The sequence below is a fragment of the Coenobita brevimanus genome, chromosome 5 (genome assembly GCF_032717465.1).
Source record: "Coenobita brevimanus isolate Jiangsu-jjx chromosome 5, ASM3271746v2, whole genome shotgun sequence".
Lineage (NCBI taxonomy): Eukaryota > Metazoa > Arthropoda > Malacostraca > Decapoda > Coenobitidae > Coenobita > Coenobita brevimanus.
In genome coordinates, this window is record NC_136958.1 from 18312831 (window position 1) to 18337758 (window position 24928).

The 24928-nt window shown below is 40.5% G+C and overlaps 1 protein-coding gene across 1 annotated transcript in view; it reads right to left on the reverse strand.

The window, feature by feature from the left end:
- Positions 1-24928, reverse strand: part of LOC145398034 (PDF receptor-like) — a 516837-nt gene that overhangs the window by 65113 nt on the left and 426796 nt on the right. Inside the window, exon 6 of the mRNA XM_080270999.1 lies at positions 21734-21899. Coding sequence (XP_080127125.1) covers positions 21734-21899 — 166 coding nt within the window. The remainder of the gene's footprint in view (positions 1-21733; positions 21900-24928) is intronic.

The following is a 24928-nucleotide window of genomic DNA, read 5'->3' on the forward strand; positions in this document are numbered from 1 at the left end:
GAGTGGGAGGTGTGAAATGTGTAAGATCGGGAGTGAATGGGCGAGGAAGATGCAAGGAAGGAGTTGCTTTGTTGATGAATGAGGTGTGACAGAGTGGAATGAGAGACTACAAATGTGTCAGCTCGAGGTGTATGTATGTCAAGTTCAAGTTTGAGAAGGTGAAAGTGGCAGTAATTGTAGCATATGAACCGTGTGAGGACAGGAGTGAGAAAGAAAGACAGGTTTTGGGATGAGCTGGATGAAGTAGCGGGAGAAATGCTTAGGAGCTACAAGGTGATCGTAATGGGGGATATGAATGGAAGAGTAGGCATTGGTCCTGAGGATGACATAATGGGTTGTTTTGGATTACCAGGAGAAAATGATAATGGGAAGAGACTAAAGAATATGTTTCAGGAGAGGAGGTTGCGCATTTGTAACTAATATCTCAAACACAAAGATGCACATACATATACATGGTATTGAGGGAACAGCGATCATGCTGAAAGAAGCCTGATTGATTACGTCCTCGCAGAGAGGTCAATGATGGGAATGGCTGCTGATACGAGGGCCGTGAGAGGACGATGTGGAGATCTGTCAGATCATACGATTGTGGTATGCAAGATCAAGCTGAGAGGAGTGAGGTGGATCAGGAGAGAGAGGAGCAATCAAGGAGAAAGACTGAAAGATGGGAAGCTGAGGATGAAAGAAATGGCAGATGATTCCTGGACCAAAGTAGAGGAGGAGTTAGAATCAGTGAACTGGAATGAAATGGATCTTGACAGCCTGTGAAATTGCTTAGTTAGGAATGCTAAAGTGGTGTGTGGTGTGGCAAGAGTAACAACAAAGAAGAAAGGTACGGCATGGTGGGATGACGAGGTTCAGAGAGCAATGGAGGAAAAGAGGAAGAAGTGGCTAAAGTGGTTACAGGACAAGGATTCAGTTGATAAAAGAACTGAATATATTCAGAGTAAGAACCATGTAAAGAGACTAGTGAAGAGGAAAAAAAAAAGGAGGTAAATGATGATCAGCGGAGAAAAATGAATGTGAACTACTCTGAAAATAGGAAGTTATTCTGGAAAGAGGTGCATGAATGTAAAAGTGAAAGCAGAAAGAAATGTGATTGAGTGAAGGACGTACCTGGCAGCTTATTACCCCATGGGGATTAAGTAAGGATTAGATGGAAAGAATGTTTTAAAAGGCTGATGAATGGGAATAGAGAAAGCACAGCTGCTGTAAACATGATTGGTTGGGGGGGCGGGTGCAGAGAAGGAATGCAGTGCCAGGAGACGTGACACCCGCACAGCTGAAGAGTGCTGTGAAATGGCTGAAAAATGGGAAAGCAGCTGGGGTTGATGAGGTGTATGCAGAGATGCTTAAGTGTAGTGGAGAAAGTGGAATGAAGTGCTTGTTGGAGTTATGTAGGAAGGCATGGATGAGTGAAACTGTGCCTGCAGAGTGGAAAAAGGGTGTGATTGTACTCCATTACAAAAATAAAAGTGAACGAAGTAAATGCAAGAATTATCGTGGCATAAGTTTATTGAGTGTGGCAGGGAACGTATATGGAAGAATTATTATAGAGAAAGTAAGAGATCTCTCAGAAATCCTAGTGAGTGATGAACAGGGTGGCTTTAGGAGTGGCAGAGGATGTGTGGATCAAATATTAGCAGTAAGACAGATAGCATCGAAGGCTTGTGAGAAGGACCATAAGGTGTTTATGGTATTCATGGATCTGGAAAAAGCATACGACAAAGAAGACAGAGAAGGATTGTGAAAGTTTTGCTCATGTACGGTGTAGATGGTAAGCTGCTAGGTGCTGTCAAGAGATTTTATGATTGTAGTGAAGCATGTGTAAGGGTAAATGGGCATCTAAATGAATGGTTCATGATCGGTGTGGGCGTGCGACAAGGCTGTGTGATGTCCCCATGGTTGTTCAATATATATACGGATCGGGTGATGAAAGAAGTAAAAACACGACTAATGGAGAGGGGGATGGCTTTGGTAATGAATGGTGATGGATGGAATGTCTCAAATTTGTTGTATGCTGATGATGCAGTACTGCTTGCAAGTACTGGACGAGAACTTGCTAGGCTAGTGCAGAGTTTTGCTGAGGTCTGTGAGTGTCGTGCCTTGAAAGTAAATGTAGGAAAGAGTAAAGGGATGGTTATTGAGAGCGAAGGTGATGTGATGTTACAATGAATGGAGAGAGACTGGAATTGGTGAGAGAGTCCAAATACCTGGACACAGTGATAGAAAAATAGGAAAATGTGCAAAAGAAGTTGAAAGCAGAGTGACACAAGGAAGAAAAGTAGCTTGTGCAATGAAGGCCTTGATAAGAAACAGAGGCTTGAGTGTTGCAGCTGCACGAGGCTTTACATGAGGAAGTGCTAGTACCAACTTTAACATATGGCTGTGAGACTATGGTGTGGCTTGAAAATGGAAAGTCAGGAGTAAGAGCAGTGGAGATGGGACTGCTGAGGAATGTATGTGGGGTACAGAGGGTGGATAGGATACGAAATAATGTGATTCGTCAAAGATGTGGAGTAAGGAAGTCTGTGGACACCAGAATCAAAGAGAGTGTACTGAGATGGTATGGACATGTGGTGAAAATGGATAACAACAGAGTGGTGAAAAAAGGTATATCTGAGTGAATTTGAAGGAGGAAGGAGGCAAGGTAGGCCAATGAGAAGTTGGAGAGATATGGTGGATGAGTGTGTGAGGAAGAGAGGTTTGGAAGTCGGTGAGGCTAGGGAACTGACAAGAGATCAAGCTGGCTGGATGAATGTTGTGAGGAGAAGCGCATGATCAGGGATTTGGGACCCCTTTTTAACGTGGCAGCGTCTGGAATGACTCTATCGGATACATTTATGTTAAGCTACAGAACGTGGTGAACGTTTTTGGCGTATCCGATAGAGCCAGGATTCCGGGGGTTTGAATGATGAGTGAATGGAAGTGTGGCCCATTGGATTGGGCAAATTTGGGCTGTCTGGGCATTGCTACACCTCACCCTGCCCTAGGGTGGGAAAAAAGTTTCGGATGATGATGATGATGATGATGATGTATGTCTTACCTTTTACATCATTCTCTCTACCTACAACACTTAGCAAACATAACCCACTTTTTTTTTTTACTTAATTCGGCCACCTTATCACCTTTACTTCTAAATACAGTAAAACTAGTCCTTTTTCAATTTACTGGTGTCGCTTGGCTCATCTAGAATATATTTGCATTATCCTTTCAGATTCTGTTCCCTTTTTCATTTATATTTACTAGCATTCTTTCCCTTTTATCCATATTATTTCTCCACTTTCCCTACATTCATTCCAATGCTTCTGGGCAAAGCAGTTTTGTGTTCTCAGAATATTATGGTCATATTCCCCATACATTCATATACAAGTACTTCCTTCTATTTCCTCTTAAGCAGCCTTATAAAGCGCCTTGTGCACTCAACACATTATTTTTTCACTCACTTTTTTTTTTTACGTGTCCGACTGTAGGCAAAGGCTTCAGGGCCTATTTCTTGGGGGCAGTGGTCTATCCCAAGGCCCAGTAGTCCTCCTACACCTCCACATGTCAGCACTTGGACGCTAACACCCACCATCCATACTGAATACATGCTAGGACTGTCACATACAGGACTGATGTATTGGTATTAGCGGGGGTATTTTTGCGACATGTCGGCGGGTCATCTGGTAGATCAGGTAAGTCTGCTTTCAGGAAATTCAAATCCTTAAACTGTTCCCTGCCCCTGCTGGGATTCAATCCTGGGTCCATTAGGACTGCAGGCCGCCTCTCTACCGATTTAGCCACCGCCTTCCCCATGAATTCCTATCTTGCATCCATTCCGTCGATTTCTTGTCTCTTTCACTGCTTCTTTTCCTACTTGTACATTATATGGTACTAGTTCTTTCTAACTAAACGACAGCATTTTAAACCACACAAACGTCAGTATTTCATGTCAATCTCTTTTTGTGTGTTCCCCTCACATTTTCTGCATTCATCCATTCCTAATTATCTGACCTTCATTCCTTGTCAATCTTTTACTGATATTCATTTGTCACTGCTTTTATTTTTAGTTTTCTGCTTTTTATCTTTCATTCCAAACACCTTGTTCGCCTTTCATTTTCCATGACCCTTTCATTTTCACCTTGCATACCACAGTCAAATCCTCACTCGACTCCAATGTCAGTGACTCAGCCAAGAATCTTTCTCCCAACAGCCAGAGCATCAGACTTTCCATTAATATTCACCAAAGTCTCTGTGCCTCATGAGTATCTATGCAGTTCTTCATAATTATAATATGAATTATAAAATCCTATTCTTACACTTAATCTTCAACAGGCATCCCCTGTCATTTTCTCCTGGCTCATCAAAATTGGCCTAATACATAATATTCAGGACAAATACCAAGTCTTCCATTCAGTACTTCTTATAAAAAAGAAAAAGAAAAACGGTCGGCCGCATTATTATAACTTCGAGAGTGAAGACGTTGGCAAACACAGTCAGCAGTGTAGGTTTTTTATTTCCCTTGAGGGTTTCCGTTTTGATCATGCGGTCATATAAGCCAACTCCTCGGCATGCTTTAATAATAATTATGTAGGATAATATTGAGTCTGTGCGGCACGTCTTTCTTGACAGATTTATTTTCGGTATAGTATGTTAAAATTTTCATTTATATTAATTATTGCAGTGTATGTCTATCTTAAAAGATGAATATGACATTTAGAAAAATATGAAAGGCTCCAGAGCTTCTATTATTTACTACTTTATTTTACGATTATATCGGAGTCAAGAAGATATTTATAATTTCGAACATGATACGAATGACATTTACAAAATAAAAACCTCTCTCTCTCTCCCCATCTCTCTCTCTCTCTCTCTCTCTCTCTCTAGTTTTATATCTATTTATTTATCTATCTATCTATATACAGTATATCTCTCTCTCTCTCTCTCTCTCTCTCTCTCTCTCTCTCTCTCTCTCTCTATATATATATATATATATATATATATATATATATATATATATATATTTCTTCGAACCTGTTTCAGTCTTTTACCTCTTTTGATGGTTTCTCTGATCTGATACTTGTTTTTCTTTCTTTTTTCTTCCCTCTGTCTCTAGACGATAAATTTATTTAATTCCGTTCTTTCTGCCTTACCTTTCTTTGTTTTTACTTTCGTCTCCTTTCATCGTTTCATGACCTCGAGGGTAATTTTTGAATACTTGTTGGATTTGTTTGTATTAGCTTTCCCTTCTACCTCCACTGATTCTCCTATTACTTTTATACGCCTATCATTCAACTCACCAATGTCACACTCAACATAACTTAGAGCCTGAAATGTTCGTTGCTTCTTACTGAAAGGCTGCTTTGTGTTCGCTTACTTTTGGGGGGAATATCGTTATATTTTTAATCAGCTTCTTTCTTTCACTTCTGAAATTGAATCTGGCTGTGCATCCCACCATTCTGCGGTCACATCCTCTATTGACTTTGGTAACAGTGACATATATTATCGCGTTATTCTTAACTGCTATATAAAAGTCGATTTCATTATTTGTTTCTCCATTTGGACTTCTCCAGGCCAATCCCTTCTGTTCTATTGTGAAAAAGTATGTTCATCAATGTCATGTTAAACATTTTAGCAAAATCTATCACCATTTCATCTCCGCAAAATGGCACTAGCAAAGCAGCTAATTACAGTATATCGCTGAAAGACAAAAACGATGAAGTCATTGAATGCAGAGATAGGATGGAGATGAGAGGTGATGAATTTTTCAAAGAACTCTATGCATTAAAGATAACAATACCAATGGCAAACATTTCAACTGACACTAGCAAACTACCTGAGGTAACTCCAAACGATGTAAACATTTCTCTTATAAGTATATAAAGAGGGAAGGCCCCAGGAGAATATGTAATATTATCAGATTTACTGTCGGATGCACAAGTAGAAGTACAAAAAGGGTCGCCCACTTTTATTGAGTGCATAATGAGGAAGAAAATTCCCCAAACATGGTGTAAAACAGCAGTTATTTTGCTTTACAAAAATGGCCACTCAAAAGATCTTAGTCAGTATTGACCATTTAGCTTATTACCAGTTATTTATGAACTCTTCACTGAAGTCCTTACGAATAGAATAACAACAAATCTGGAGGAACACCAACCTCGTAAACAGGCAGGATTCCGAAGCGGGAATTTAACTACTGATCATCTACACACAATGCGTCTAATAACTGAGAAAAATACAGAATATAATGAGCCACTGTGCACAGGTTTGGTTGATTACCAAAAAGCTCTCTACTTAGTGGAGAAAAATAATTATAAATTCATTGTGGGAACAAGTAGATTGGAACATTTAAAACTGCTTGAAGATAAATATCAAGAGGAACTGCTATACTAAAATCACAAAAAGAGATGGAAAAAAACAAATAAGACCGAGAATGGCTTATGACAGGGAGATCCAATTTCACCAAATTTTTTTACAGCACGCCGAGAAAGTATTTTCAGAAAGACAGACTGGGTAGAGGGAGGTCTTTGTTCAGCAGTGGCCTTGAAATGGCTGATGATATACACAGTATATATATATATCTATATATCTATATATATATATATATATATATATAGATATATATATATATATATATATATATATATATATTAGTTATTATTTTTTCAAATCAAAGGTAACCTGTATCATAAATTGATGAACTTTTGTTTAAAAACAAAGAAAAAAGCCTTTATTCCTCTCAGTATAAAAAAAAAAAAAAAAAGACACCCCAAATCAAAAAATGGATTTCAGTATATTTAACGATACCACAAGCAAGTTTGATCACTTTCTTAATCTTTACACAGATTTTTTATAACTTTATATACTTCCAAAGAAGATTTTAGAACTGTTTAGAACTTTCTAGAACAGTTTGGGACGTTCTAGTATAGTTTACCATTGTTTAGAACATTCTAGAATAATCTAAATACTATAAAACGGGACTCAGTTTTCAGCATCTAACAGTTATCCTCGCAGTTTACAGGAGAACAGCCAGCAAAATAATTGCTTAGTGTCTATCTATCTATTGTCAGACGCCTTAATACCGAAAGGGGTGGCCACAAACAATTCAACTCCATGTCGCCCTGTCGCTCTCCATTTCACTGCCCTGCTCCCAGCTCACACACCCCTCTCTCATACACCTCTCCACTCCATCCCTCCATTTCATCGTTGGCCTCCCGCACCCTCTCCCACCCTCCACCTCACTCACATTCACTCTCCTCGTTAGTCTCTCGCTCTCCATCCTCTCCACACGGTCAAACCACCTCAGTGTGTTTCTCCTAACACTTCCTATCACATCCAAATACACACCACAACGATCCTTCACTTCCTCATTGGTCAACCTGTCTCTCCATGTGACTCCACATGCTCCTCTCAAATAACTCATTTCCACAGCTCTCACTCTTGACTTCTGTTCCTCCAACAAGGTCCAATCTTCACTTCCATACGTTAGAGTTGGTATCACAATACTGTCATGTAGTAACTTTTTCACTTCCATGCTCACTTCCCTGTTACTTATCACTGCTTTCAAGGAACCAGCAACCTTTCTTCTAATGAAGATTCTTCTAAAGACAACGTGCTACTCACCCTGCCCTAGGGAGGGAAAGGAGGTCCGGATTATATATATATATATATATATATATATATATATATATATATATATATATATATATATATATATATATATATATATATATATATATATATACTGTATGTGTGTGTGTGTGTGTGTGTGTGTGTGTGTAAATACGTACGGTATGTATGTATATACTGTATATGCTAAATCCAAAACAAACCTTCCAAATGATGAACATATGCGATGACTAGTTTCTAAGATGCTACCATGGTAGAAAAGCTTTGATGAGAGAAATATAGCTGAATGTTGCATAGTTTCTGGCAAATATGAGAATAAATTAACAATAACCTACGACCAATATTAATTTCATAAACTGTTAACCGAATTAATTGTTAACTAGTATCCTTCATACTGACATTCTTTGTATAGGCCTCCAATGTTAGGATGTAAGTTCAGCTGTGGTGAGGTGATAGGTCATGATATGTTAGACTGTCAGGTTCTTTTTTTGTTCTCTGTGGCCCTCCCTGCGCTGATGTGTTTTTAAGACTTCTGGCTCTAGCCTCATGCCTCACTGTCACTCTGAAGATTGTAATATATGAAAGGCCTTATTGTCTAATTTTTCTTTTCCCTTGTGGTCAGTTTATAAACATATCTATATCTCTCTAGCTCTCTATTATATATATATATATATATATATATATATATATATATATATATATATATATATATATATATATATATATATATATATATATATATATTGTTACGGAACAGAGAAGGATAATGTACACTTTAAGTGAGAATACTAAAAATCACTACTGTCCCGTAAAGTTCCAGGTTCAAAACAAAAGAGTTAGGTAAAATTACAAGTTAAAGTTTAATGCTCAAACTAACAACAAATCATTCAGGACTCATAAGAATAATGTAATGGCAAAAAACAGGTTAAATATATAGTTAACTGCAATAGCCTCTATTAGCACGAAATTAGCATGAGTAAATTTATCTAAGTCAGCCCTGATAAAATGAAAGACCAGATAATACTCAGTGAATGCAAGATATATTATTACAGATCCAAAATATTATTCATAAGGGCTGACACCCGAAACACATGAATCACAAAAACCTTACTAGGCCTAAGAATTAACACCTTACGCTACACAGTACAAGAAAAAATGCAATAACACTTATACTCAAATTACATAGCTGCTAGATGGTTGGAGACTTCCTGAGCACTCACAATAATAACAACTGTACAGGGGAGGACAGAGATGTGAACAAAATGAGGAGTAGATCTAAGTGGCAATTAATGTAGAGACTGAGCTCATTATATAGGGGCCGGCAGAGCTTGATACAACTTGTAAGAAGGACGCGCAAATGAAGCCATGGGGACAAAGAGTTGACAATCCTGCTCTGAACAACAGAAAGAACGACTTACTCTACGATAAGGGGAGAAGGGGGGGGAGTGAGGTAGAACACGCTCGTAATCAAACATGCAGCATACAGTACGTTAGAATTACACAAAGGATGATGAAATCATAGGCTATGTAACACCTCCATACAAAGAAAAAGAAATTTACAAAGGAAATTTCTTATTACTTTAAAACAATCTTTCTAAAGTCTAGATAAGCAATCTGCAATAACATTTTTTTTTCCCCTTGACATGTATGTCTAATGAATACTCCTGAAGAAGTAGACTCCATCTTGTCAGTCTCTGATTTTTATCTTTAAACTTACTAAGGAATTTCAGTGGGTTATGATCGGTATAAATGACTATGGGGTCAAAACCAGAACACAAATAAAATGAAAAATGCTGTAAACCCAAAATCAAGGCCAAAAGCTCTTTCTCAATAGTTGAGTAGTTCTTTTGAGGTGGAGTGAACTTCTTACTGTAATAAGATACAGGGTGTTCAATACCCTGATCATCCTCTTGCAGCAAAACAGCCCCAGCTCCTGTGTCACTTGCATCAACAGCCATCTTAAAAGGCTTAGCAAAATTTGGAGTAGCGAGCACTGGCTGACTTAATAGAATAGCTTTAAGTTTGTTGAAAGAGGATTCACAGTTATCGGTCCAGACAAATTTAACTCCCTTTTCAGTAGGTCTGTAAGTGGTGATACAAGAATTGAAAAGTTAAGAACAAATCTCCTGTAATAACCTACCATTCCCAAAAATCTTTGCAGCTCTTTCCTACTTTTAGGTCTGGGAAGATCACTTATAACCTGAACCTTAGCTGCTGGTGGTGCAACATGTCCATCACCAATTACATACCCAAGGTACTGAACTTTAGCTTGACCAAACTCACACTTTGATAAATTAGCTACAAGATTAGCCTGAACCAAACGCTCAAGAAATTTACTGACATGGCATAGGTGATCTTTCCAGTTGTCACTGAAGATTAATACATCATCAATATAAACAACACACCCTGCCAAACCCTCTGTTACAACATTCATGAGCTTCTGAAATGTGGCTGGTGCATTCTTCATACCACATGGCATTACAGAACATGCAAAAGTCTTTCCTAGTGTTACAAAACATGAGATCTCCCTAGCACGTTCAGTCATAGGTACTTGCCAGTATCCCTTTAACAAATCAAACTTACTTATGTACCTAGCCTTTCCGATCTTGTCTATGCAATCTTCCACGTGAGGGAGAGGGTAAGTGTCTGTTTTGGTTATCTGATTAACACGTCTGTAGTCAATGCAAAGCCGCTGTGACCCACCTGGCTTAGGGACTAGAGTGACAGGAGAACTCCACTCGCTCTGACAGGGCTCAATCATCTTGTGGTCCAACAGGTAGCCAAGCTCCTTCTGGATGAGAGGAACTTTCACTGGGTTCACACGGTAAGGAGGCAGTTTAATTGGCTTTGCGTCTCCAACATCGACATCATGCATCAACACAGTGGTTCTTCCTGGAGTGGCACGGAACACTTGCGGGTACTCCTGCAGTAATGCCGAAAACTCCTGCCTTTCCTCGGGAGCTAGATGAGAAAGCTTAGTCTGGAGATCATTCATGATATCAGGATTCTTCCCCAAACTATCACTCAGGCTCATGCTGCTTGGGAGAAATTCACTTGCAGACTCGGGTGGAACAGCTACAGTGCAGACTGGGTTATTTTCGTCCCGCCTGTGATATAACTATAGCATGTTGATGTGACAAAGTTGCTTGTTCTTTCTACGATCTGGTGTGGCGATGACATAGTTGACATCACTGAGTTTCTTCTCCACGAAATAAGGACCACTAAACTTGGCTTGAAAAGGTTGCCCATGCACTGGTAGCAGAATCAAAACCTGATCTCCTGGCTGAAAGTGGCGTAACCTGGACTTCTTATCATACCAAGTCTTCATCTTCTCCTGAGCAGCTCCTAAATTTTCTCTCGTCAGCTGTAAAGCAGTGGACAGCCTTTCTTTGAACTTCATCACATACTCCAGCAGGTTGACGTCATCTTCCTCCGACAGCCAGCATTCCTTGAGTAGCTTAAGGGGTCCTCTTACTTCATGGCCAAACAGTAGTTCAAAAGGTGAGAAGCCCAGTGATTCATTTGGAGATTCTCTTGCGGCAAATACAACGAATGGAAGACCTTTATCCCAGTCTTTCTGATGTTCCAAACAGTATTTCTTGAGCATCGATTTGAGTGTTTGATGATATCTCTCCAACGCTCCTTGGGTCTGGGGATGGTAAGCTGAAGACGTGATCTGGGTGATGCCCAACTCTTTCAGAGACTGCTTGAAAACATTTGACATGAAATTACTTCCCCGGTCGGACTGTACCTCCTTGGGCAGACCAAACTTTGTGAAGAACCCTGGCATTTCCTTAACCACGTTCTTTGCTGAGATATTTCTAAGTGGAATGGCTTCAGGATAACGAGTAGCCATATCAATCAGGGTCAACACATAAGAAAATCCTGAAGAAGTCTTAGGAAGAGGGGCCCACAATATCCACCAACACACGGGTGAATGGCGCTTCAAAAGGAGGAATGGGAACTAGAGGTGCAACCTTTTCGGTCTGATTACACTTCCCACAACTTGACAGGTGTGACAAGACTTACAATACCAGGAAACATCCCTGAAGATACCTGGCCAGTAGAAGTGTTTCAAAATGCGTGCCACAGTCTTCCTCACTCCAAGGTGTCCTGCCAAACTGGAATCATGAGCCACTCTAATGATATCCTGCCTACAAACACGAGGGATGACAACTTGATGTGCAACCTCCCATTCACAGTCGGCTGATGCTGTTGGGGGTCTCGACTTCCTCATAAGTACTCCTGACTTTATATAATAACAAGTAGAAGCACCAGCTGACTCACTGCAAGCAGAGTTAGCCAGACCTTTCAACTAAGGGTCAGCAACCTGCAACTCAACCAACTCTTGACGAGACAAATTATCAACACTACTGGGTACTGCCTCATCTGGTGAGTGGTCCAAATTAGCAAGAAAAGTGTCAGCTAGGATAACATCATCATCAGCATTATCCTCTAAGTCACCAGTAACTTTAGACTTATCCCTAGTGACAGCACATGCAGGGAGCACATCAGGGACATCACAATCCTGGGCCGCAGCCACTGGCTCACTAGATAACTGAGGAGCTGGACACACTTGACTTCCACCAATATCATTTCCAAGTAAGAAAGTTACACCTGACATTGGGAGTGTCTCAACCAACCCAACCATAACGGAACCATTAACAAAACCAGACTCTAAATTCACTCTGCACAGAGGGACAGAGGAGTAATTATTCCCTACACCTTGTAAGATTACAGTTTCATCAGAAGAATTAACATTAGAGCCTAGCACATTTACTTTTCTGAAATCTAGAGGTGAAGCTGGTATTTACTTCCTGAGAAACATCATCTTTATTCTCTTTCCTGTTACCTGTACTCTGAGTAGAGGCAACGTACTTACTCTAAGCTTTCCCTTTTTCTTTAGAATATCTCTTGTGAGTGAGAACATATTCATCAGCTAAAACTGCAGCATCAGACAAATTATCTATTCTTCTCTCATCAAGATATAGGCTTACATCTTTATAAATACACCTTTTGAAGTCCTCCAGCAAAATCATCTGCTTAAATTTGTCAAAATCAGAATCCACATTCTTAGAATTTAACCACTGCTCTAACAGATCTTCTTTAATTTTTGCATACTCGGCATGGGATTGTTTATCTTGCTTATAAGTTGTCCTAAATTTTACTCTATAGGCTTCAGGAACAAGCTCATAGGCCTTAAGAATCAAGCTCTTAACTACATCCTAATTATCAGATTGATCCTGAGGCAAAGATGCATAAGTTACTTGAGCTTTACAGGTGAGAACAGTTTGAAGGAGTACTGGCCAATACTTTTTGGGCCAATTAAAACCTGTAGCTACCCTCTCAAACAACTGAAAATACTTTGTTAAATCAGATTCATTAAAAGGAGGGACAAGTTTAACATTTTTAGCCATATCAAAATCATCAGAGCTAGATGATCCAGTTCCACCTTGTTTCATGCGATACTCATGGTCTGCCTGAATCCTAGCAATTTCAACTTGTGCCTCAGCCTCCTTAACACGAGCCTGAAACTCAGACTCCTTAGCATTTGCCTGAAATTCAGCCTCCTTAGCACGAGCCTCCTGCAGGGCTAGCTGTAACTTAGCTAATTCAATCTGCGTTTGCTCATTTGGAGGAGTTACATTAAACAAGTTTTCATTAATCATGTCAACAATTTGATCTTTAGAATGATGAGAGCGAACAGCAATTCCCAATTGTTGAGCAACAAGCTTAAGTTCATTCTTTGTTCTGTTTTCTACATCACACACTGTTTGCACATTTGACAAAAAATCTTTGGCTTCATCAAGAGTAGTAATAGTAGACATCATGAATAAATCACAGTCACAAAATATCAAACAGTATCCTTATGATAATATCCTGAATATCCTGATAAGAGGTCACCAAATTTATGTTACGGAACAGAGAAAGATAATGTACACTTTAAGTGAGAATACTAAAAATCACTACTGTCCCGTAAAGTTCCAGGTTCAAAACAAAAGAGTTAGGTAAAATTACAAGGTAAAGTTTAATGCTCAAACTAACAACAAAACATTCAGGACTCATAAGGATAATGTAATGGCAAAAAACAGGTTAAATATATGGTTTACTGCAATAGCCTCTATTAACACGAAATTAGCATGAGTAAATTTATCTAAGTCAGCCCAGATAAAATGAAATACCAGATAATACTCAGTGAATGCAAGATATATTATTACAGATACGAAATATTATGAACAATGGCTGACATGAAACTTTACATTAATCACAAAAACCTTACTAGGCCTAAGAATTAACACCTTATGCTACACAGTACAAAAAAAAAATTGCAATAACAGTTATACTCAAATTACACACCTGCTAGATGGTTGGAGACTTCCTGAGCACTCACAATAATAACAACTGTACAGGGGAGGACAGAGATGTGAACAAAATGAGGAGTAGATCTAAGTGGCAATTAATGTAGAGACTGAGCTCATTATATAGGGGCCGGCAGAGCTTGATACAACTTGTAAGAAGGACGCGCAAATGAAGCCATGGGGACAAAGAGTTGACAATCCTGCTCTGAACAACAGAAAGAACGACTTACTCTACGATAAGGGGAGAAGGGGGGGGAGTGAGGTAGAACACGCTCGTAATCAAACATGCAGCATACAGTACGTTAGAATTACACAAAGGATGATGAAATCATAGGCTATGTAACACCTCCCCACAAAGAAAAAGAAATTTACAAAGGAAATTTCTTATTACTCTAAAACAATCTGTCTAAAGTCTAGATAAGCAATCTGCAATAACATTTTCTTTCCCCTTGACATGTATGTCTAATGAATACTCCTGAAGAAGTAGACTCCATCTTGTCAATCTCTGATTTTTATCTTTAAACTTACTAAGGAATTTCAGTGGGTTATGATCGGTATAAATGACTATGGGGTCAAAACCAGAACACAAATAAAATGAAAAATGCTGTAAACCCAAAATCAAGGCCAAAAGCTCTTTCTCAATAGTTGAGTAGTTCTTTTGAGGTGGAGTGAACTTCTTACTGTAATAAGATACAGGGTGTTCAATACCCTGATCATCCTCTTGCAGCAAAACAGCCCCAGCTCCTGTGTCACTTGCATCAACAGCCATCTTAAAAGGCTTAGCAAAATTTGGAGTAGCGAGCACTGGCTGACTTAATAGAATAGCTTTAAGTTTGTTGAAAGAGGATTCACAGTTATCGGTCCAGACAAATTTAACTCCCTTTTCAGTAGGTCTGTAAGTGGTGATACAAGAATTGAAAAGTTAAGAACAAATCTCCTGTAATAACCTACCATTCCCAAAAATCTTTGTAGCTCTTTCCTACTACTTTTAGGTCTGGGAAGATCACTTATAACCTGAACCTTAGCTGCTGGTGGTGCAACATGTCCATCACCAATTACATACCCAAGGTACTGAACTTTAGCTTGACCAAACTCACACTTTGATAAATTAGCTACAAGATTAGCCTGAACCAAACGCTCAAGAAATTTACTGACATGGCATAGGTGATCTTTCCAGTTGTCACTGAAGATTAATACATCATCAATATAAACAACACACCCTGCCAAACCCTCTGTTACAACATTCATGAGCTTCTGAAATGTGGCTGGTGCATTCTTCATACCACATGGCATTACAGAACATGCAAAAGTCTTTCCTAGTGTTACAAAACATGAGATCTCCCTAGCACGTTCAGTCATAGGTACTTGCCAGTATCCCTTTAACAAATCAAACTTACTTATGTACCTAGCCTTTCCGATCTTGTCTATGCAATCTTCCACGTGAGGGAGAGGGTAAGTGTCTGTTTTGGTTATCTGATTAACACGTCTGTAGTCAATGCAAAGCCGCTGTGACCCACCTGGCTTAGGGACTAGAGTGACAGGAGAACTCCACTCGCTCTGACAGGGCTCAATCATCTTGTGGTCCAACAGGTAGCCAAGCTCCTTCTGGATGAGAGGAACTTTCACTGGGTTCACACGGTAAGGGTAAGGAGGCAGTTTAATTGGCTTTGCGTCTCCAACATCGACATCATGCATCAACACAGTGGTTCTTCCTGGAGTGGCACGGAACACTTGCGGGTACTCCTGCAGTAATGCCGAAAACTCCTGCCTTTCCTCGGGAGCTAGATGAGAAAGCTTAGTCTGGAGATCATTCATGATATCAGAATCTTCCCCAAACTATCACTCAGGCTCATGCTGCATGGGAGAGCTTCACTTGCAGACTCGGGTGGAACAGCTACAGTACAGACTGGGTTATTTTCGTCCTGCCTGTGATATAACTATAGCATGTTGATGTGACAAAGTTGCTTGTTCTTTCTACGATCTGGTGTGGCGATGACATAGTTGACATCACTGAGTTTCTTCTCCACGAAATAAGGACCACTAAACTTGGCTTGAAAAGGTTGCCCATGCACTGGTAGCAGAATCAAACCTGATCTCCTGGCTGAAAGTGGCGTAACCTGGACTTCTTATCATACCAAGTCTTCATCTTCTCCTGAGCAGCTCCTAAATTTTCTCTCGTCAGCTGTAAAGCAGTGGACAGCCTTTCTTTGAACTTCATCACATACTCCAGCAGGTTGACGTCATCTTCCTCCGACAGCCAGCATTCCTTGAGTAGCTTAAGGGTCCTCTTACTTCATGGCCAAACAGTAGTTCAAAAAGGTGAGAAGCCCAGTGATTCATTTGGAGATTCTCTCTTGCGGCAAATACAACGAATGGAAGACCTTTATCCCAGTCTTTCTGATGTTCCAAACAGTATTTCTTGAGCATCGATTTGAGTGTTTGATGATATCTCTCCAACGCTCCTTGGGTCTGGGGATGGTAAGCTGAAGACGTGATCTGGGTGATGCCCAACTCTTTCAGAGACTGCTTGAAAACATTTGACATGAAATTACTTCCCCGGTCGGACTGTACCTCCTTGGGCAGACCAAACTTTGTGAAGAACCCTGGCATTTCCTTAACCACGTTCTTTGCTGAGATATTTCTAAGTGGAATGGCTTCAGGATAACGAGTAGCCATATCAATCAGGGTCAACACATAAGAAAATCCTGAAGAAGTCTTAGGAAGAGGGCCCACAATATCCACCAACACACGGGTGAAAGGCGTCTCAAAAGGAGGAATGGGAACTAGAGGCGCAACCTTTTCGGTCTGATTACACTTCCCCACAACTTGACAGGTGTGACAAGACTTACAATACCAGGAAACATCCCTGAAGATACCTGGCCAGTAGAAGTGTTTCAAAATGCGTGCCACAGTCTTCCTCACTCCAAGGTGTCCTGCCAAACTGGAATCATGAGCCACTCTAATGATATCCTGCCTACAAACACGAGGGATGACAACTTGATGTGCAACCTCCCATTCACAGTCGGCTGATGCTGTTGGGGGTCTCGACTTCCTCATAAGTACTCCTGACTTTATATAATAACAAGTAGAAGCACCAGCTGACTCACTGCAAGCAGAGTTAGCCAGACCTTTCAACTAAGGGTCAGCAACCTGCAACTCAACCAACTCTTGACGAGACAAATTATCAACACTACTGGGTACTGCCTCATCTGGTGAGTGGTCCAAATTAGCAAGAAAAGTGTCAGCTAGGATAACATCATCATCAGCATTATCCTCTAAGTCACCAGTAACTTTAGACTTATCCCTAGTGACAGCACATGCAGGGAGCACATCAGGGACATCACAATCCTGGGCCGCAGCCACTGGCTCCACTAGATAACTGAGGAGATGTACACACTTGACTTCCACCAATATCATTTCCAAGTAAGAAAGTTACACCTGACATTGGGAGTGTCTCAACCAACCCAACCATAACGGAACCATTAACAAAACCAGACTCTAAATTCACTCTGCACAGAGGGACAGAGGAGTAATTATTCCCTACACCTTGTAAGATTACAGTTTCATCAGAAGAATTAACATTAGAGCCTAGCACATTTACTTTTCTGAAATCTAGAGGTGAAGCTGGTATTTACTTCCTGAGAAACATCATCTTTATTCTCTTTCCTGTTACCTGTACTCTGAGTAGAGGCAACGTACTTACTCTAAGCTTTCCCTTTTTCTTTAGAATATCTCTTGTGAGTGAGAACATATTCATCAGCTAAAACTGCAGCATCAGACAAATTATCTATTCTTCTCTCATCAAGATATAGGCTTACATCTTTATAAATACACCTTTTGAAGTCCTCCAGCAAAATCATCTGCTTAAATTTGTCAAAATCAGAATCCACATTCTTAGAATTTAACCACTGCTCTAACAGATCTTCTTTAATTTTTGCATACTCGGCATGGGATTGTTTATCTTGCTTATAAGTTGTCCTAAATTTTACTCTATAGGCTTCAGGAACAAGCTCATAGGCCTTAAGAATCAAGCTCTTAACTACATCCTAATTATCAGATTGATCCTGAGGCAAAGATGCATAAGTTACTTGAGCTTTACAGGTGAGAACAGTTTGAAGGAGTACTGGCCAATACTTTTTGGGCCAATTAAAACCTGTAGCTACCCTCTCAAACAACTGAAAATACTTTGTTAAATCAGATTCATTAAAAGGAGGGACAAGTTTAACATTTTTAGCCATATCAAAATCATCAGAGCTAGATGATCCAGTTCCACCTTGTTTCATGCGATACTCATGGTCTGCCTGAATCCTAGCAATTTCAACTTGTGCCTCAGCCTCCTTAACACGAGCCTGAAACTCAGACTCCTTAGCATTTGCCTGAAATTCAGCCTCCTAGCACGAGCCTCCTGCAGGGCTAGCTGTAACTTAGCTAATTCAATCTGCGTTTGCTCATTTGGAGGAGTTACATTAAACAAGTTTTCATTAATCATGTCAACAATTTGATCTTTAGAATGATGAGAGCGAACAGCAATTCCCAATTGTTGAGCAACAAGCTTAAGTTCATTCTTTGTTCTGTTTTCTACATCACACACTGTTTGCACATTTGACAAAAAAATCTTTGGCTTCATCAAGAGTAGTAATAGTAGACATCATGAATAAATCACAGTCACAAAATATCAAACAGTATCCTTATGATAATATCCTGAATATCCTGATAAGAGGTCACCAAATTTATGTTACGGAACAGAGAAAGATAATGTACACTTTAAGTGAGAATACTAAAAATCACTACTGTCCCGTAAAGTTCCAGGTTCAAAACAAAAGAGTTAGGTAAAATTACAAGGTAAAGTTTAATGCTCAAACTAACAACAAAACATTCAGGACTCATAAGGATAATGTAATGGCAAAAAAACAGGTTAAATATATGGTTTACTGCAATAGCCTCTATTAACACGAAATTAGCAAGAGTAAAAATTTATCTAAGTCAGCCCTGATAAAATGAAATACCAGATAATACTCAGTGAATGCAAGATATATTATTACAGATACGAAATATTATGAACAATGGCTGACATGAAACTTTACATTAATCACAAAAACCTTACTAGGCCTAAGAATTAACACCTTATGCTACACAGTACAAAAAAAAAATTGCAATAACAGTTATACTCAAATTACACACCTGCTAGATGGTTGGAGACTTCCTGAGCACTCACAATAATAACAACTGTACAGGGGAGGACAGAGATGTGAACAAAATGAGGAGTAGATCTAAGTGGCAATAATGCAGAGACTGAGCTCATTATATAGGGGCCGGCAGAGCTTGATACAACTTGTAAGAAGGACGCGCAAATGAAGCCATGGGGACAAAGAGTTGACAATCCTCCTCTGAACAACAGAAAAAACGACTTACTCTACCATAAGGGAGGAGGGGAGGAGTGAGGTAGAACACGCTCGTGATCAAACATGCAGCATACTGTACGTTAGAATTACACAAAGGATGATGAAATCATAGGCTATGTAACAATATATATATATATATATATATATATATATATATATATATATAGTGTTACATAGCCTATGATTTCATCATCCTTTGTATAATTCTAATATACAGTATGCCGTATGTTTGATCACGATTCGCCACGTGTTTTCAATAGTGACCAGGCTTGCGTGTTCTACCTCACTCCCGCCTTCTCCCCCTTATAATAGAGTAAGTCGTTCTTTCTGTTGTTCAGAGCAGGACTGTCAACTCTTCCTCCCCTATGCCTTCATTTCCGCGTCCTTCTTACAAGTTGAATCAAGCTCTGCCGGCCCCCTATGTAATGAGCTCAGTCTCTGCATTAGTTGCCACTTAGATCTACTCCTCATTTTGTTCACATCTCTGTCCTCCCCTGTATAGTGTATTATTATTTTTGAGAGTGCTCAGGAAGTCTCTAGCCATCTAGCTGCTGTATAATTTGAGTATAAGTGTTGTTACCATTTTTCTTGTACTGTATGGCCTAAGGCGTTAATTCGTAGGCCTGGTAAAGTTTTTGTGATTCATGTAGAGTTTTTGATGTCAGCCAGTATTCGTAATAATTTGTATATGTAATAATATTATATCTTACTTTAACTGAGCATTATACGGTTCTCTCATTTATCAGGGCTTAGATAAATTTGTTCTTGTTAAATTCGTGTTAATAGAGGCTATTGCAGTTAACCATATATGTAACCTATTTTGCCATTACATTATCCTTATGAGTCCTGAATGTTTAGTTATTAGTTTGAGCATTAAATTTCAACTTGTAATTTTACCTAAGTCTTTTGTTTTGAACCTGGAACTTTGCGGGACAGTAGTGATTTTAGTATTCTCACTTGAAGTGTTCATTATCTCACTCTGTTCCGTAACAATATATATATATATATATATATATATATATATATATATATATATATATATATATATATATATATATATATATATATATATATATATATATATATATATATATATATATATATATATATATATATATATATATATATATATGTGTGTGTGTGTGTGTGTGTGTGTGTGTGTGAGAGAGAGAGAGAGAGAGAGATGGCAGCATGTGAAAGTGAGAGAGGAAAGTGAGGAGAGAGGAAACTGAAGAGAGAAAACATAAAACTTTGAGACACAAAGTGCATAAGATGCTCATGGCTCGCCCTGGCATTTGAGAGATTAAACCAGAGGACAGAGAGAGAGAGAGAGAGAGAGAGAGAGAGAGAGAGAGATTCACTTCTTCAATACGACATCGGTTCTCTTACGGTGAATGAAAATGTAAGTGCCATATTAAGCATAAAAATACTTACCACCTCAACTGCAACATATCCACATAACTTCCTACTAACAAATCTAACATTATGCGCTCTTGCTAACCAGATATTATTACCGTTTGAAAGAGTGGGGGAAGAGATGGTTAGGTGGTGGGGAAAATGGTTTCCTGTTCGAAATCACGCCAATTTTAATCCAGGCTGAGACAAGATAGTTGTGATGATTGATATTTGGTTCAAACAGACTTTGCTGACGTGTTTACCTACCTACCAACAGTCCTGCGCATGTTCCTACCTCCTATAATATTTATCCTGTGTCTTTTATTTGGTGTGCCAAAAGTGAGGACGGTTCCTACTATCGTAAGTTTGTGCCTACTTATCTGAAGAACCCACAGCATGCCTGCCATTTTCTAGACATATCAACATACATATTTAACATATTGTTAATGTTCTTTAATTCTCATACATAGCCACCCGACCTACTAATGGTCTACAAGTACAGTTGGTAGAGAGTTGGCCTGCAGTCCTAACGGACCCGGGTTCAAATCCCACTGGGGCAGGGAACAGTTTAAAGGATTTGAATTTCATAAAATCAGACTTTACTGATCTACCAGAAGACCAGCCGACATGTCGTAAAAATACCCCCGCTAATACCAATACACCAGTCCTGTATGAGACAGCCCTAGTATGCATTCAGTATGGATGTTGGGTGTTAGCAACGAAGTGGTGACATGAAGAGGTTTGCGGTACGTAGGAGGACTACTGGCCCTTGAAAGCAGGCTGTGAAGCCTATGCCCAGAGTCGGTCACATAAAAAAAAAAAAACTTGTATTACTACCAGTAGTCCCACCAATTCTGCTACATAACGTACTATCGATACGGTGTACCAACACACCTACAAGATCAACAGACTAAGCTATCCACCACCTTAGCTTCTTACCAGTATTCCTGCCAAATTTCTACATACCGTATTATCGATGCCGTGTCTGTCGTGTGGAATGCCTGACGCGAGGCCGGTGGAGTCTCCCCTGGAGATGGTTTGGTCGGCGTAGAGGATAAGTCTGACCAGAACCTGAACCACCATGGCGCTGAACAGGTTTTTGTGGATCCGGGTTCGATTGTTCCGTAGTTTCCTGTGGGGGAAGATAAAGGGGTTAGAGAGAGAGAGAGAGTGGCAGTTGGTATAATAGGGAGGTGAGGGAATAAGGACTTAGTTAAACGTTTTTAAATCTGAATTGCCGGAGACCTCAGAAAATACTAGGTATAATATTTGCAGGGTATCAGGATAGGCCTTCAGCAAGCTGCCGATTTTTGGTTGCAGCACTTCCACTCTGGAAGTTAGTTAATACTGTGCTAGTAAGGAAGATCGGTGTTATGCTATGGGAACGTCTTTAGTACTAGCCGAAATCCTCTATAACTTGCAAGTAATTCATTATGATTTCGGAGCCTAGAATAAAAATTAACAAGGTAGTCACATAAAACTGAGTCTAGATACCCCTCTAGAACCCAAACAATTCACAGCAAATTGTGCCTTTTGATAAGAAGTGTGTGTACAGTCAAAGACAAAAGACACGTCATGAAATCTGGTGAATATCTCTGCTGAAAGACTTTAGTTTTGGAGAGGTTTGCTTTGTGTCGAACGATCGGTTGGTAGCACTGACTTGAGTTGCCATTTGCTCAAAGTGACCAGCCTGTGGATGCCAGTAAATAACTTTTTTGTAACTTACCGAAACTAATCTACAGAATTTTCAAATCTTTGTGACTGCTGTTTTTATTTAGTATTGATGAAGCGTTTCTCATCTTTTATTTTTATGCCAACATTATCAACGTTACAATTCAGTTAGCTTAATAGGTGTTCGGAAGTCAGTTACCCATCTTTATTAACTGTAAATTAGCTAATCAAGTTGATAACTACGACGTGGGACAGTATTTAACCCGAGACGTCCCGTCAACGTATGGATACGTTGCAACATTTTGCATTTGCCAGTCCCGTTGAAGTACTGGTACGTTTTGCAGTTGCAAGTCGCATAATTTCCACAATTTTCAAAATTCGCTCGAGATTTTTGGTACGTAGCGTCGCACGACCTTCCCCTACCTGCCACCAGGCGGGGACACTCGGCGACCCTGCGTGACCCGTGCTCACCTGTGGCTCGGTCACTCACCTGTTAGCAACGGTCCTGCTCAGACATGGCGCATAGAGGTCTCTCAGAGGAGGAAATTCAAGCCGCCCTGGATGCCTTTACTGGCGATGGTGATTCACCACTCGATGACGAGGAGATGGACAAAGATTATGTCCAACCAGAGGATGTGGAAAGCAGCAGCAGTGATGAGGAAGACACGCCCCTCAGGAAGCGGTTCTACGTGACTTATCGTGCCGCAGGTGAGGGTCAGGCTGCACAAAAACAACATGCAAGATCCTCTAGCCAGCCCCTACATGACGTGGAGCCCGATTTCGAGGACGAAGACGAGGACGAGGACGAGGACATAGCCGTGGGACGTGCTGCCACGTGGTACGGCCGTGAGGTTATTATTCATCACGGCCCAGAGCGCACACCACATCGTTCTAACAGGTATGGGCCTAGTGTTTTATTTGGGGATGGTGGAAGTGGCGTTAAGGGAGTGGGGAGTGAAAGGGAAAGTGTTGGGAGGAGTGTGGAAAGTGAGAGTGGTGGGAGTGAGTCACGTGATGGTGTGAGGCGGCGGGGCTTATCACTTGGGGCAGTGAGGGTGGGTGGTGAGTCATGTGGTGTGGTGATGGAGCAGGGAGGTGAGGAGGAGCCACTCCCCAGCACGTCTTATGCTACCCAATATTCCCGGGCTTCCTCCCCACAGCCCCCTGATGTTTCCCAAGGCCGTAAGGGTAAGGGAAAGGGGAAGGGTAAGGGCAGAGGGAAGAGGAGTGCGAGTCGCAAAGCCCTATGCATTCCTCCTCCCCAACCTCCCCCACCATCATCTCCTCCCCACCCTGATGAAGGCGAGGATGGGGACGATTGGGACGAGGATTTTGTGTCTTGGAATTGGGAGGATGGGAGTGATTTTACTCCCCTCATTCACCCATTCACTGAGCAGGGGCATGTTAGATGCATTGCTCCCGGTATTCACCCTAATTCAACCAGGCTGGATTTTTTCCACCTTTTCTTCAGTGAGGGTTTTGTGGAGGAAATAGTGGATCAGACAAACAGGTTTGCTAACAGCCAGCGGCGTGAGAGTGAAAGACAGGGCACAAGGAGGAGGCATTCTATCCTCTATGATTACCCAGTCTCCCTTGCAGAAATGTTTTTGTTTTTGGCCTTGGTACTTTTGATGGGTATTGTACGAAAGAACCGAGTTCCTGCATACTGGACAAGGGACCCTATTATGCTTACACCAATATTTGGCCAAGTAATGAGCCGTAATCAGTTTCAGCAAATTCTAAGCCGCCTCCATTTCTATAATACTGATGATCCAGCAAATGCTAATGACACAAATAAGATGAGGCGAATTAGATTGGTTTTTGATCACCTAAGGCAGACATTCCGTTCCTCATTTTATCCCTATAGAGACCTCGTCATAGACGAGTCTCGTGTTGTGGAGAGGCAATATTTCATTTCGGCAGTACATACCCAGCAAAAGGCACCGTTCTGGGTTCAAGATCTTTGTTATGTGTGATTGCAGGACTGGGTATGTGCAAGACAGTCTTGTACACCGGTGCACAGACAGACATAATAGAAGATCGGAGTATTGGTCTGTCGGGAGCAGTGGTAAAGACAATGATAGAAGACTATCTTCATCGTGGTCACGTCCTTTACCTTGACAATTGGTACACTAGCCTTCTTTTCGCTCAATATCTACACAGGCATGACACGGGGATATGTGGGACCGTCAAGGTGAACCGGCATCACATGGTCAAGGTGGGGCGGAAACTTGACAGGAATGAGGTTGTCTTCTTCCAGGCAAACAATATCCTTGCAACTGTGTGGAACCACAACAGAGAAGTCCGCCTCTTGTCCACTGTTCACCGCCCCATGATGCACCGTACAGAGTCGGTAGATTATCGGAGCGAGAACAGGCGCCATGTATGGAAACCTGAGTGTGTGCTTGATTATAATATCAACATGCGCCTGGTGGATCAGTCAGACTCCATGATATCCACTGTCGAGTGTGCCATGACCACGATGAAGTG